The sequence below is a fragment of the Talpa europaea genome (genome assembly GCF_964194135.1).
Source record: "Talpa europaea genome assembly, chromosome: 1".
NCBI classification, from domain to species: Eukaryota; Metazoa; Chordata; class Mammalia; order Eulipotyphla; family Talpidae; genus Talpa; species Talpa europaea.
In genome coordinates, this window is record NC_140073.1 from 129,849,874 (window position 1) to 129,866,141 (window position 16,268).

The 16,268-nt window shown below is 38.3% G+C and overlaps 1 protein-coding gene across 1 annotated transcript; it reads left to right on the forward strand.

The window, feature by feature from the left end:
* Nucleotides 1–1,322: 1,322 nt before the first annotated feature.
* On the forward strand, nt 1,323–12,102 carry LOC311188277 (mitochondrial protein C2orf69; the record flags this gene model as incomplete). The annotated part of the gene is made up of 2 exons (XM_084259417.1): nt 1,323–1,649; nt 11,275–12,102. 2 exons carry the CDS (start codon nt 1,323–1,325, stop codon nt 12,100–12,102), a joined length of 1,155 nt encoding a protein of 384 aa, XP_084115543.1.
* Nucleotides 12,103–16,268: the final 4,166 nt, after the last annotated feature.

The following is a 16,268-nucleotide window of genomic DNA, read 5'->3' on the forward strand; positions in this document are numbered from 1 at the left end:
AAATATTCTTTCCCACATTCTTTACAAGTGCATCACAAGCACTTCCCTGTCTTTAATATACATTTGGCCAATTCTTATCCCTACACAACTGGTCACCAATGATTGTTGGACACCTATGATGTACCTATTGTTCAAACTGTTTTTGTTTAAAAAAAAAAAAACCAACAAAAACAAAACAAAAAATAGCGAGTCCTGTTGGCTGCAAACACCACCCACAACTCTGGGAAGCAAGTAATGCCCTGGCCCCATCTTCTCTCACCCAGTCCATGTGCCCTTCTTCCAGCTACCTACAGAGATGCATTTCACTTCACATTGTTAAAAGAAAACGAGCTCAAAACCGGGGGCACGTGAGCTAAGCCGACCAAAACATACCTAATTTGACTGTGGCTTCAACCTACCCCACAAATGTAGTCTTAACTAGTCAATGTGGAAATTTTCTGATCAGCACTAGTGAGGTAATCTTTTCATTCCTCAAAGGAAGATGAAATAATCTACAAGATCGAGTTTCCAGTCTCCATAGGTGGGTTTCTTAGGCCTCAAATAATTCCCTCTTCCCTTGCCCTTTTTCTACCTATAAAAACCATTTATTTTTGCTCTGCTTTATGGACCTCACTTCTACTTGCTAAATGGAATACATCTAGCGGCCCCATACACAAACTGTTTAATGGGTTGGATTCTGAAAATAAAGTTGGTTGCATTTTTGTTACTTAACATATAACTAAACATTCCCTAGGAACCTAGACATCTTCGTCCATCTACAAAGTAAACCCCCGGGTATGAGCACAGGGAGACTCCCTCATCCAGGACATGCAGACTTCCCACAGGTTTCTCTACGGAGCAAATGACTTCTATCTTTGGGATCTGTTTCCCCTTGAAGCTGAAAGGACGAGAAGAAGCCTCACCCGAAAGGTGAGCCTACTCAAACGGGAACATGGTGTACTCAACGCTCCACAGAATTACTGGACAGCGACCTTCCCCTGTGGCTCGGAGTCCTGGGGTCTTTACCTCTCCCCTCCCCTCCTAGAGCGCTCTCTTTCCCAGACTTCCGTTCGAACTTCCCGGTCGGGGCAGATCCCACCAATCACAAGCGTCCTTGCTCGGGCCACGCCCCCTTGGCACCCCTTTGGGAACGCCAGTCGGATGTCGCGCACACCGCCCGCTTCTCTTACGCACGCTGCGTGAGGACGTCGGTCTGGGCGCCATCGTCGCCCCCGAGCCGACTCCGGCGGGGGCCGCTGCCGCCGACGGTTGGGCGGCCTACCGAAGTCCCTCCCTAGGACCTCCCCACCCCACCCCCTCGGACCGCTCCCTCGCGGCGACCCATGTGGGGGTTCGGGCTCCTGCGGTCGCCGCCGCTGCTGCTCCTGCTGCCGCACCTCAGAATCGGAATGGCCGCGTCCTGCCCTCAGGCCGGAGTCATGAACCTGGGCGGCAGCGGCGGGGCGCACAGCTCCCCCTCGGCCGAAGGGCGCCGGCAGCAGTGCCTGAAGCTGCCCGCCGTGCCGGGAGCCGACCCGCAGCGCAGCAACGATTTGCTCCTGCTGGCGGCGACGGGGGAGGGACCCGAGCGGCGGAACCTCCCTGGGGGCCGGGTGAAGGAGGAGCCGCCGCCCCAACATCACGTTCTCTATTTCCCCGGGGACGTGCAGGTAACCTGGGGCCGGCCTGGGCACCTGTTCCTTCTTCCTGTGCCTGTGGGTGTTACCTAGATTGTTCCCTCGGAGCTGGCGCCGGGCTCCTCGCCTCGCTGGAACACACCCACACGCGCTGCCGGGGGTGGCGGTTCCGTTACTTCACAGAATCCCAAACCGCCCCTTGCACACCCTTGGTCCCCTCGTCATGGGGCGCCAGAGACAGGATGTCCTTGGAGGGTTACGACCTCGAAAGAGTCCGTTCCCCGCCCTAGGCTTCGAGGGAGTGGATTTTGAGGCGTAGAAGGGCTGAGACACAGAATGTGTGTTTTTTTCCCCTCTGGCTTGGCTTCTCAGGAGAGAAGAAAAGAGGGGAGGAGAGAGGGGGGACAGGGAGGTTTTTAGATTAACTCATCACATAGTGTTCAGAAACGCTGGCAGTAATTAAAAAGCAAACAAGTTAACAACCAGAATCACTATAAAGGTTTGACATTCTCGGTAACTAAGAAAGGAAGGGTGGGTGGAAGAAAAGGGAGAGTAATTACTAAGAGTGTCAGTTTCCTGAGACGCGCCTAAATTCTGTACTCGTGTGTGTGTGATTTTTATCCTTATTGTTAATTTTATAGCTGCTGGCAAATACCTATGTATGTGTACCCCCGGAAAGCCCTATCTTAATCAGGAACTGGGTTCTCTGTTATGGTCGCCACACTCTGTATGTGGCTCTTTAAGTTAGAATTAAATAAAATTTAATAGAATTAAAAATCCAGTCCCCCAGTTGCACTCACTGCATTTCACCAGTGTCTGTAGATACGAAATATTTGTGCATACTGTAGTAGCCAAATACAGAACGTTTTCATCATTACAGAGAGTTCTTTTGGGTAGTGCAGGGGTAGACAGGTAAAATTAGAATATAGCTAGCCATTTTTCTTTAACCATGAAATAGTAGTTTATTGATAATGATGCTTTTTCTGTTTATGCCCTTTTGCCAACTAATGGCCTGGCATTGCCAATAGTGATTTCAGAGGTTTGTGGACCAGCTGCTTTGTGCATCTATAGTAATGATGATGATAGTAACAACTAGCCTTTATTGATAAAATGTGCCAGCCAGATATATTATAGCGCAAGTCTTCAGATGAGTTCTAAAAAAGTGCCAATACAGTTAGAGTAATAGCTCCTATTAGCTGACATCATCCACTTCTTTATGTAGCCGGAAATGCCATTAGCTTTTTGGACAGTGATACACTGTTGATTTTTGCAAAGTGTGCTCTAAAAGCCCTAGATCCTTTAGAGAAGCAATAGTGTATAATGCATCAAAAAGCTTTGAGCCCAGATTGCCTAGGCTTGAGCCCTGATTCTGCACTATTTAAGCCATGAAATCTCTAAGCAAATGTTAAATTTTTCTGTATTCTAGCTACCTCAGCTATAAAATGGGAATAATAATTTATATAGAGTATCAATGAGAAATATGTGAATACCAAAGACTTACAGTCCCTTCTCATCTTTCTGGTTACATTTTTAATTATTGGGGTACCTTGGCATTCAGTTTTTGAACTTTTCCTCTACCTTCTTTTACTCCCTTAATGATCTCAGTCTTAAGGTTTATATAATACCTGCACTCTGACAACCTTCAACATTTGTGTATCTAACTTAGACATATTCTGAACCAACTGCACATGTGCTATTTCCCTTTGGATTTTTAATATATATCACAGACCTGAAATCTTTGGTTCTTAGCCCCTTTAAGACCTCCTCTTCCTGCAGTTTTCTTCATCTGTTAATAGAAACTGTTCCTTTTTAATTGCTCGAGTTAGAAGCTTTGAAATTATCCTTTAGTCATTCTCTTTTGCATACCTCATCTCTTAATCAATAAGGTGACTTCTAAATGTATCTAGAAGTGATCAGAATAGCCATTCTAAAATGTATGTCAAATCATACCACACCTCACCTCAAAACGCTTCAATAGCTTCCTTGTGGCTCAGATTAAAAGCCAGTCTCTTATCAACCTGCCTATCTGTAGCTTTTCTACTCTTACTTTCCTGTTCCCTGTTCTGTTTTAGTTTGTGCTAGCCACGCCAACTTTTTTTCATGTTAGGTACACTTCATAAAAGCTTTGCAAATACTCCTTGCATCAGTCTTCCTGCCAATGATCTGTAGGATTCATTACCTAACCTGTTGCAAATCTTTACTCAAAAGTTGCCTTCATAGGCAATCCTATCTAATAATCCTATGTATGCACAGAATTCCTGTGAACTTTTTTATTTTTAACCATTTCATTTACAGTATTAATTACTCATTTTTATTTTTGTCTGTCTTACACCACTGAAACGTAAACTTAATGTCTGTTTTGTTAACTGATAAATCTGTGAGGCTTAATCCAGACTAGCATGTAGTAGGTGTTCAAAAGATAACTTGTCTAATGAATGAATATATATAAGTTGCATAAGTATTTGATAAGTCTTGACTACTATTATATGAAATGATTTTAGACTCAGATTTACTCATCTATATCTTGTGCTTCTTTTGAGCATAATGTTTATCCTTATGAAATCTACCCTGTATGATAGTGTACTGATCCTTTTGGAATTGATTCATAGGCATTTTAAAATCTTTCATTTTTAATTTGGATAAATGCTAAATATAATAGGGTCAAACAGAACTTTGTAGAGTTCCAGTAGAAGCTTCACCTTATCTTAACACAGATTCATATTTTGGTGTAACTTAGATCTAATTGTCTATGTAATTTTATTTATTTTAAAATCTTTTTTTTTTAATGATTTATTTATTTATACAAGCACTGGGTACAGTCAGAAGCGCGGGAGGGTGAGAGAATTCACCAGAGCCAGAGTGGGGAGCAGAGCAGGCAGAAGGACCGAAGTACACTGCTGAGGGGAGCAGCGGGCAGCAGGAGAGGTCTGCATGCCATGTGGGACCCTCCTCTGGTGGCCGGGGAGCAGCCGGGAATCGAACCGGCTCTGCAGAGGCTGCGGGCAGCTTTGCAACCCAGCGCTCAACTGCTGCGTCACCGGGGAGGCCTGTCTATGTAATTTTAAATCCAAATTACCATTACTTTCCTGTTCTTTTTGCACACATCTTTTGTTGCGTGTCTTTTTTTATTCTATGCTTGACCTTTTATCATTTTGAATTACTGGAAAGTTGAGGACATCCTAATTCATATCTCTTTAGGTCCCTTATAATGTTTGTCTTATCAGTACTGATTTTAAGGGAGGACTAGGGTTTTTTTTAAATAGGTGCTTTCCATTTATCTCTTGAAAGCCTCAGGGCATAAAATTGTACTTAACTTTTTTTAAAATGTAAGCTTACAGCATGATGGATTTTGACAGCATGATGGATTTTGACAGCATGATTGGATTTTGATGTTATAATTATGTGAATATCACAACGATCACATTATACATTTCCATCACCTTAAAAGGTGCTTTGTGCCCCACTTTGGTTAGTCTCTTTTCCCCACCCAGGCAACCACTTATCTGCTTTCTTTCACTGTAGTTTTGCCTTTGCTAGAATTTCATTAATTCGGAATCATATAGTATATCTTCCTGTGTTTGGCTTCTTTCATTTAGCATAATACTTTGTACATTCATTTTTACTATTGTCTTTATCAGTAGTTTGTTCCTTTTTATTGCCATGTAGTTTTCTATATATCAAAATGTGATTTGTTTACACATTCAGTAATTCATGAAGACTTGGATCATTTCCACTTTTAGCTCTTAAAATTTTTTGCTTTCCTAAAGGCTAGAATATATAGATGACTATGCCCTAAGTGTGTATCTTCAGGAGTAGAAGACACATTTCTCCCGTGTGCCTCTCCTTTACCACAAACACTCCTATCATACTCACAACATTTCTGACACCATATGTGTGAGGGGTTTTCCTCCACAGCAGATAATTCTCTTTTATACCTCTATCCTATAATTCGATTCAGTTCTAACACTATCTGAAGTTAGTGTCAGATCAGACAAGTTAAGAGCTAAGTCCCACAGCACTACTGCCCTAACCCCACTTCAGATGTCAGTCCCAAGTCTCAGGTTGTCAAATATACTTTTCATTAAATGGTTGTAAATCAGGGTTCCCGGGGCCTCCTCTCAGGTTCTATTAATCTCTTAGAGGCAGCTTACCGAATTTAGAAAAATCCATTTAGTTACTGTTTACAGGGTCAGTCTAAAAGTGAATCAGACTTGGGCCCTGAGAGCCAGACCACAAGGTGCCTTGTCTCAGTGAGGAAAGAATTCAATGTTGAGGCCAGAGTTAGGTAGAAGTGCAAGAATTTTTGTCAGAGGACCTCCCCACTGGTACAGAGGCTTGAGCGCCGCCCTGTGAAGCTGTCTGCAGGCTCTTCAGCATGGGTTCGATTCCTGGCCAATGGGCGAGAATCCCACATGGCGCGGCAGACCTCTCCTGTCTTGCTGCGCCCCTCAGCAGTGTCTTTGGTCCGTCTGCCTGTTCTGCTCCCCGCTCTGTCTCTGGTGAGATCTCTCACCCTCCTGCGGCTCTGAGTGTACCCCAGTTCTTGTATAAATAAATAAATCTTTTTTTTTAAAAAAAAAGAAGTTTTTGTCAGATAAGGACAGGGAAGCTCTCTGCGCAGAGAGGGTTCCTGAGCAGGTAGCTCCTAGAGGGCAGGAAGTATGGATTTATATACTTTATTTGAAATAAAGGGGGTTAGTGACTTTTTTTTGGGGGGGTGGTGGAATGTTGTCATCTTGGACAGATTCTTACCTAGTTGATTCTGACCATCTGTGGAGTCCAGGAGTTGGGACCTCCTTGGCTGGAGGATATCTTTTTCCTGGAATGTGCATATGGGGCTGACATAGGATCACACAGATGTTGCTTTATGGGATGGGGCAGCCTTCAGAATGTCCTTTATTTTAGCATATTTCAGAATGCTGTCTCAAGGCCGTGGGGCAGCTCCCAGAATGGCCCGTTTTCAGCATGTTTCAGAATGCTGTGGTAAGGCCAGGACCCTAATAATCTTACTAAACTGACTGCCCATATTACTTACTCCTTCAAAAGGACTTATAATGGGTAAATAAACATCCAGATAAAAGAGACGCATGGTGTCAGGTATGTGGAAAGATGTGTGGAGCTTCCATGTCTCCTGACCTACTACTCTTCTGTCACTTCTGTGTTCATAAACCAAGAGGCTTCTTAAACCCACATTTTGGGGGGGGGGGGGTTTGGATGCTTCATGACATAGGCATCGTTGATCATTAGCTCCATTTCCAATCCTCTCCAGAGAATGGGAAGTGGGGCAGAAAGTTCTAGACTTCTAATTATGTGTTTTGAGACTAAGCAGAGTCATAAAATCTTGAACTCATTTTGTCTCATTAACTAAATAACTATAGTATAAATAACTACATAGTTTCTAGAACCTCAGTTTCCTTAGCTATAAAAAGGATTTAGATGAATCCTTTCAGATCTAAGCTGTGATAATTTTATATCTCACAAATCAGACTATACAGAAGGCGATGTCAGAATCCATAAGAAGTTAAATGACAGTCTCTGGGAATAAATATTTTTAACATATATGACAAACCATTAATATTAATGAGGTAAAAACTCTTTAAGAAGAACTGGATAACCTATTATGAAAATTATCAAAGGGCATGAGCAGAAAATTAACAAAAAAAAATGAAAACTGCCATTTAGCATAGAAACATAGTCAATCTGATTAGAAACCAAAACATTCATATTAATTGAAAAGTAAGACATTTTATCATAGTGGCATAGATTTTTTTTCATAATGCTAATGGATGAGGATGTGAGAAAACAGGACTCTTGTATACTTGCAGTGGCAGTGTAAATTGATGTTAATCTTTCTGATGGAGTCTAAAAAAGTTATGATGCAAATCTATTTATTGATATGGAATTATGCCTATATTTTTAAGTGAAAAAACTATGTATAAACTTGTCGAAGGAGAGGTAAAAACATGCTCTCATCTGCATACTTACGTGTGTGTATACTGAAGAAAACTAGCCTAATTAGATACGAAATTTTAATAATGATTATTACTGGTTGGTGGTTTTATAGATAATTGTTCTATCTTATGCCTTTATAATTAGACTAAATTTTTGTGGTGAGGATTACTTACTTGTATTAGTTTCAGTTTTAGAGCACAGTGGACTACGGTGGAGGAATATGGGTGTTTTGATGGTGGGAGAACTAAAGTGACCCCACCTGAGGTGAAAAAATTTATAAGGATATAAACTAAGAGTACCACACTAAAAAAAGATTGTTTAAAATAAAAAGAAAAGAAAAATAAGTCTCCTTTTCTCCCCACTCACTCCAGTCTCATTTACTTTACCCTAAGGCTATCACTGTTTGATTTATATATTGTAACAGGCATTCTATGCTGATGCAAGCTTTTTAAAGAAATGGTATCATAGTATACAGGTTTTGTTTTTTAGTTTTTTTTCCTTTTTTTTGGGGGGGGGGCTTATTTTACAGCCCCTATGAAAAACCCATAGAGCTTCATCATTGTTTTGAAGCAGAAATAACCTTATTTACACATGTATGCAAGTACATCAACAAGATAAATTCCTAGAAGGGTAATTCCAGGTCAAAAGAGATGTGCATTTAAAACTTCAATACATATAATTTGTGGTTGTTAGAAATAAGGAAAAATCACAACTTTATTTCTTTCACATTCTATATCTAATCTGTCAGCAAATCCTGTTGATACCTTCAAATTATATTCAGAACCTGACCTCTTCTTACCCCCTTCACTCTGATTCAAGCCATCTCCTCTCTTGATTATGCTTCAGTAGCCTTTTACTGGTCGCCCTGCTCTAACTGTGTCTCCTTTACACATAGAAGCCATAACAATCCTTTCAAAATGTTAGGTTATGTCATTGCTCTGCTCTAAACCTAAGCAAAAGCTGAATCCTCGTGGTATCTTACAAGGTGTGATCAGCGTCTCTCCTCTCCAATAATCTCTCTAACCTCCCTGGTTCTTTTTGCTCTGTGTCCACCCCACTGGAGCCACACGGCCTCATTGCTTTATCTTAGTTATACCAAGCTTGCTTCCCAGTCCAGTGCCCTTTGCTGGAAATATCCACAAGACTCACTGCCTCAGTTATTTCAAGTTCTTAACTATAACCCTGTTGTAGACCACCCTGTATTTTAAATCTTGTACCCGCTTCAAAATCTTGCACTTTCCCCTGCTTTATTTCTTAAGCACTATTTGTACTTACCACCAGCTAGTGGTTTGTTATGCCCAACCACTAGCCACTGTGGCGCTTGTTAAAATGTTGTTAATCTAGTTGAGGAACTAAATTTTTAATTTTATTTAACTTTCAATTGAAATGTAAGATCTGAGATTCACTTCTGTTTGTGGAAAACTTTTAAGTATATTTGAATAGCTTGAATATACTTTTTCAAATTTTATGAAATCTAAATTCAGATCAAATATTTCCAGTGAAATTTAATTTGAGATGTGCTTTGAGTGTAAAATACCCACTGGATTTCAAAGATTTAGTTAAAAAAAAAAAATCGTCTCTAGCTAGTTCTTTTAAATATTGGCTTTGTCTTCAAATGAGCATTTTGAATATATCAGACTCAATACATTGTTAAACATAATTTTACCTGTTAACTTTTTACTTTTTGAATGTAGCTATTGGAAAATTTTATGGGTGGTTCACTATATAGCTTACTTACTTATGGAGTTTTTTATTATATATCTCTCCACTAGAATGTGAGCTCCATGTGGTCAGGGGTTTAGTTTGTTCTGACTCATATTCAATCAGTAAGTATCAGTAAGTAATAAATAAGTATTACTTACCAGTAAGTAATAAATTTCATTGACTTTCCCGCTTTTTTTTTTTAAAGATTTATTTATTTATACATAGAAGAGCTGGGGTGGAGGTGAGAGGATTCACCAGAGACAGTGGGGAACAGAACAGGCAGACTGAGACACACTGCTGAGGGGAGCAGCGGGTGAGACAGGAGAGGTCTGCTGCGCCATGTGGATTGCTCCCTGGCAGGCAGGGGATCGAATTCGTGGTGTAGAGGCTGCGGATTGCTCCACAGTGTAGTACTTAACCTCTTGAGCCACCAGGGAGGCCCAACTTTCCCTCTTTTAAAGAAAAGCTACTATGATTGAAAATTAAAGGAACACAAAGCTTATATGTTTGTCCTAGCACCTATATAAAAAGTTATACATTGAGGGCCGCCCCGGTGGCGCAGCAGTTGAGCGCTGGGTTGTGAAGCTGCCCGCAGCCTCCGTGGTGCCGGTTCGATCCCCGGCTGCTCCCCGGCCACCAGAGGAGGGTCCCACATGGCGCGCAGACCTCTCCTGCCGCCCGCTGCTCCCCTCAGCAGTGTACTTCGGTCCCTCTGCCTGCTCTGCTCCCTGCTCTGGCTCTGGTGAATTCTCTCACCCTCCCGCGCTTCTGACTGTGCCTAGTGCTTATATAAATAAAATAAATAAATCTTAAAAAAAAAAAAGCACATTATTTAAAAAAAAAGTTATACATTGAATGTTTATAAGTAAGAACAAATTAAAAGGGCAAGAGAAATGAGTAGACATAAATAGAAATCCAGATGGCTAATAGGTGCCAGAGAGGTTAGATTATTGGAGAGTTAAAATTTTAACTTTGTTCAGATTTTCAATAAATTCAAATTAAAATAAGTTATCCTGTGTCTCTGAAATTTAACTAAGATAAAAGAAAATGGAAATATACATATACCTCACCGGAAGACATAGTATTGTAATCTATCTGATCAACTTTAAATTATGAATATTCTTTGACCTAGTTTTTCCATCATCTAGTAATTTATTTTTAAGGATGTTATCACAGATGTATACAAAGATTTTTCTATAATTGTTCATTGCATTTATTTGTAATACCAAAACTGAAATCAAACATAGTGTTCATGTCGCTACAGTAATCCAAAGAGGGGTGCAGGATGGCAACTTTGGTAGGAAAATATTTTAAAAATCTTTTTTGGTGTCTGTTTAATAAACCAAATTCATATTTTCAGTTAGTTAATATGTTAGGAATAGTAGGTCATATGTCTACTAAATAAAATCTGTCAAACATATTAATCCTTGTAAATGTTTTGTTTTTTAAATTCCTACTGTGCTAAGTATAGTTATATCTCATAACCCTGTCTTTTGATGGGTTTGAGGCTAAAACTAAAGAAATCTTATAACCAGAATCAAAATCTTATAACTAGAAAGTAATGATATATTTGGGCCTCCCCAGTGGCGCAGCAGTTGAGCGCTGGGTTGCGAAGCTGCCCGCGGCCTCTGCGGCGCCGGTTCGATCCCCGGCTGCTCCGCGGCCACCAGAGGAGGGTCCCGCATGGCGCGCAGACCTCTCCTGCCGCCCGCTGCTCCCCTCAGCAGTGTACTTCAGTCCTTCTGCCTGCTCTGCTCCCCGCTCTGGCTCTGGTGGGTTCTCTCACCCTCCCGCACTTCTGACTGTACCCAGTGCTTGTATGTATAAATAGATAGATAAATCTTTAAAAAAAAAAAAAAAGAAGTAATGATATATTTATAATGTTCACATCTGGTGCATTAACCATAGGACACTATAATATCCCCCAATAAAAATGAACATTTTTGTAGAAAATTTATATAAACGTGTATTTAATGCTTATTTTATCCTTCTTTTCTTTCAGAATTACCATGAAATTATGACTCGTCACCCTGAAAATTATCAGTGGGAAAAGTGGAGTCTAGAAAATGTTGCCACTGTTTTAGCCTGCCACTTCCCCAACAGTTATATTTGGGTGATAAAGTGTTCTCGGATGCACTTGCATAAATTCAGCTGCTATGACAATTTTGTAAAAAGCAATATGTTTGGTGCTCCAGAACACAGTACTGACTTTGGAGCCTTCAAGCACCTTTATATGTTATTAGTTAATGCTTTTAACTTAAGTCAGGACAGTTTACTATCAAAGAAGAATGTGAAAGATTTGAATAAGGACTCTAAAGCATCGAACTGTAGATCCAGTTCTTCTCATGCAGCTAATGGTTGCCAGGGAGAAAAAGAGAGGACCTGCGAAAAATTTGATGAGTCTGTCATGACTTTTTATCCACCATCGCTAAAAGGTGCATCTTTTACTTTGATTGGATTCAGTAAAGGTTGTGTTGTTTTGAATCAGTTGCTCTTTGAATTGAAAGAAGCCAAGAAAGATAAAGACATAGATGCTTTTATCAAAAGCATAAGAACAATGTACTGGCTTGATGGCGGTCATTCTGGAGGAAGCAATACGTGGGTTACTTATCCAGAAGTCTTGAAAGAATTTGCACAAACAGGGATTATTGTTCACACCCACGTAACACCTTACCAAGTTCGTGATCCAATGAGATCTTGGATTGGAAAGGAACACAAGAAATTTGTTCAGATACTTGGAGATTTTGGCATGCAGGTGACTAGCCAAATTCATTTTGTAACAGAAGCTCCTTCCATAGAGAATCACTTCAGGGTCCATGAAGTACTTTGAAGACTGTACAAATATTAATGTACTCGTTCAGTGGAAGAGCATAAACATGAGTATTATAAATTCAGATAAGATATATTCATAGATATGTTGTCAGTTTGGGGAGGGGAGGAAGCACACATTCCTAAAATTTGATTGTAATGTGTAGTAGTTTTCCTTGCTTGTGAATGTGAACATTTTTAATTTGTACTGAATTAAAATTAGTTCATTTGAAATCTAAAAGGTGATCTGTAATCCTGTGAGAAATAAGACCCTTAAAAAAATTACAGAAGTCCTTAGAATAATTGATTTTTCTGAGTAATATGTTAGACTAATTTTGATAACACTCTTAATAATTAGCTATTTTGGCATTCAAAACTTTTGAGTGGTAACTTTTTCTTCAAACAAAACTAAGTCACGCTAATGTTTTCTATAGTTTTGGGATAACTGAACCCTGCCTCTTCTGCTTTGTAAATTCATGTAGTCATTCTTTAATGTGCCAAAGTGTTTTTTTCTCTAGTCAAAATATATTTGGTTCAAAATGTTCAAGAACATGCCATAGTATAATTTGGTTTTTAAAAACATTACATTTAAGCACTGTGACTTAATTTTTAATGGACAGCTTTTGGATAAGACATTTAGGAGCTTCTTGAATCTTGGCCAAGAGCCAATTCTTTTGGAAAAATAAAGTTTTGAGTGTAATTACGTATTATAGGGTAAAAATATACTACAGATTGAAAATCTTTTCATCATTTGAAAGAGCTCAACTTAGGTAAAATATGTAATGCTCTATTTGTTTTAGTTTTCTCTTAAAAAGGAGACAGATTTTGTAGCTCTAAGTCAGTATCTTACCAGAAGCATAATTTTGTCTGCCAAAAGAAAACAACTCTTTAACCAAAATGCAAAATTATATTACTGTAAGAAAAATTATGAGGGAAAACTCTAAGACACGAATGATTTATTTAATTTTGGCCCAGAAAATGAATTTACTTAACGTGCTGCATAATTTGGGTAAGGTTTCGTTCAGCCCATTTTCCTTGACCAAGAGAAATACACTTTGAGAAACCAAGATCTAATGGCAGCTGACATTGACACAACTCTGATAAAAGGTGAGTAATCACTTTTTTATTAGACTTTGCAGTTTATGAAATAATTAAGCAGGGATATAACATCATGCCTTAAGACTGAAAAAAAGACATTTTTATTTTAATAAAATTTTAATATTTAATATTTTAATAACTCACAGGCTTTAAATTTATAAACTATAGAAAAAGTTAATTCTTTCTTCCCAAAATTATATTTTAATGACTCTAAAAATACATTCCAAATATTCATACTTAAGAGAAAGTTTCAAACTTAAAAGTAACATTCTTCCTTCTATAAACTGCAGAATAGTATCTCTTAATTTTTTAAGGACAAAGTAGTTTTATATTGCTTCAGTTTCTTTAAATAACTATTTTGAGACCAAAAATTCTCATCAAGGAAAACAAGTCAATCTGATTCTAGCATTGATTTCCTTGTCTTAAAGCACCACCATTTTTTTTTCAGTTTAATAATTCTTGGTTAAACTTAAGTGTATCTAGTTGAGTTACTGAATGTTCTGAGAGAAAGACATTTATTTTTATAGGATTAACTAAAATGGGAAAAAGTAGGATTTTTAACTGAATTAAAAAAATCTGGGTTCTTTAGCTATCTGGTCATGTGACTGCTTAGGAATAATTGTTATATGCTCAATGGATGTTAACATAGCTCATTAGACATCTGGAAATGCCATTGCATCAAAATGAGACATTCAAGTTGATCCATATTCAAATGTTTTAATAGTTCAAATTTGTCCTTTCCCCCATGTGTTTAAAACAAGTGTAAATGTTATTGTATCCTTTTGAATTGTGCCTTTGTGTTTGTGTAACTGAAAAAAGTAGTCATACAAATAATGTGAACATTGTTACCACCACAGCATGAATGTACAGTTGTATTAAAATTAATCCATAGAAATGTGTTTGGATGTGCTTTATGTTATTTGATTTGTTAACTTCAGATTATTATTTGAGAGGAAGCTGTTTCTACTTTTCCAGTTAGGGTTTATATGTTCTCATTAATGTTCATGTTTCTTTAAATGAGCAACTTTGAACCTTTTCTATAAATAATACATCCCTTCTTTTATTTAGTGCTCCACCAAAATTTGCATTATTTCCATTTCTTCTGTTGAATTTCCTAAACAAAATCTTTCAAAAATAAGTTCTTCCCTTTTTTTGTGCTTATCATTCTGTAGCTGTCTTAGAGACTCGGTTAGAATATGTGTGATGTTTTTCATTTTATTCATGTGTTAATATCTAAGCATTCACCAAGGGCAAGGCAGGTCTAAGTGCTAAGGATACAGTACAGATAAAAGACCCAACATGTGAGTATGGAAATGTGCAACAGACTATGGCTTAAGAGGCAAGGCATGACACAAAAGTAAGTGTTCCTAAAAAAGCTATCGTTTATTATTTCTTCTAAAATGATTTTTAAGATACATATTTGAGGGATAAGATAATCATTTGTAAATATAGGTTGCTCTTTACAAATGCCAAGAGGCCAGCAGCCCTAGGTAGTGATGGACAGTCATTTCAGATGGTCATTTTAGTATCCCAGTTAATGAACTTTAAAAATAAAATACAACCTAGGCATGTTTAAGACACCCAAACCTTCATGGCCTATATACTGGAAGCAAGACTTTCAGGTAACACCAGAGATGTGTGCCAATCTAATGTTAGTTCCTCCTGACTACATGTATTTTTTAGCACTAGGGGAAGGAGTCAGTGGTTCCAACTCCCTCAAGATTCCAGCTTCCTGCATTTTTTTGGTCAGCATCTTAGATTTAACTTCCATATCTGTTGGCAAATTTTGATAGGAAGAAAAAAGCATCCCTACTAAGGTTCTTCCCAGGTGCACATAGCTGCTATTCAAAAGGATGTTGCCGTTTTTATTACCCATTTGGTATTTTATGGAAATGTTTGCAGTTAATTATTGGATAAACAGAATTTCCATGTAAGTATATACCAAGACAAATATTAATGCTTACAAAAGCTAATTCTACATGTTTTTAAAATTTATTTTGAAAGGATATTAGAGAGGTGAAATATTATTTTCAAATTATACACAAAGGCAAATTCCAGTCCGCCCATCTATCTGTCCAACCATAATCATCACTGGTTTCTTGTGAATCCTTTCAGAGATAATTCAGCACAAAGGAAAAAATGCTTACTTAGGGAACACCTTTGTTTTGCACAAATAACAGCACACTAAATAAACCCAGCTTCAAACCTTTTTCTCATGCCTTATAAAGATTTTTTGCCAGTAAATATAGCCCTGCCTCATTCTTTACACAATATCCATTATATATTGCACTTTGCTGTCTACCTGTTCATTAGTCTTATCTTGTATTCCTTGCCTGTGTAGTAGGCAGTACAATAAGAAATGCTGTTGGCAAAGGAAAAACATTTGTGTCAGTTCAAGCCCCCAAGTTAACCAGAGAATAACTATCATCTATTCAGAAATATTTGAGATGTGTAGCACATGAGAAAGAATGGAGAATTATTAATTTGGTCAGAACTGTAATTCCAGTTTCTGTCACTTAACCCTGTGAGCCCAGATCATTATTTAAGCAATTTGATGACCTGATTGCTAAGATCCCTTTCAGCAATAAAATTCTACGATTTGGAATTCCTGAGATCTAGCTACTACATACTGTATAACATAATAATTAAAAACATCTCATTTGGTCTCAATCCTGTAAGTAGAAGAGATTAAAATAAATTGTATTTAAAACAAACAGGCCCATAAAAGTTACAACTAGGGAAATAATCTTAAAACTTCCCAAAAGGTTCATCTCTAGATTTTTCAGGTGTTACAATTTAACATTGCAACAGGAGTTATCTCAAATCTCTCCACAAAAGAATATGATTAAATAGAAGTTCGTACCAGTTACCAACTGTCTCTACCGTTAAACTATCTCCTTGTATTTAGGCAATCCTATAAAGTATACGTTATGTCTTAAAGATAGGAAAATAAGCTTCATAAAGATTTATTAACCTTGCTAAGGATATCTTGTTTACTTCCCAAATAAACAAAAAAAATATATATACATTGGGCAAACTGTAATCCCAATTTTACTTCTAAGATTTCTATGTGGATCTGGATACAATTTT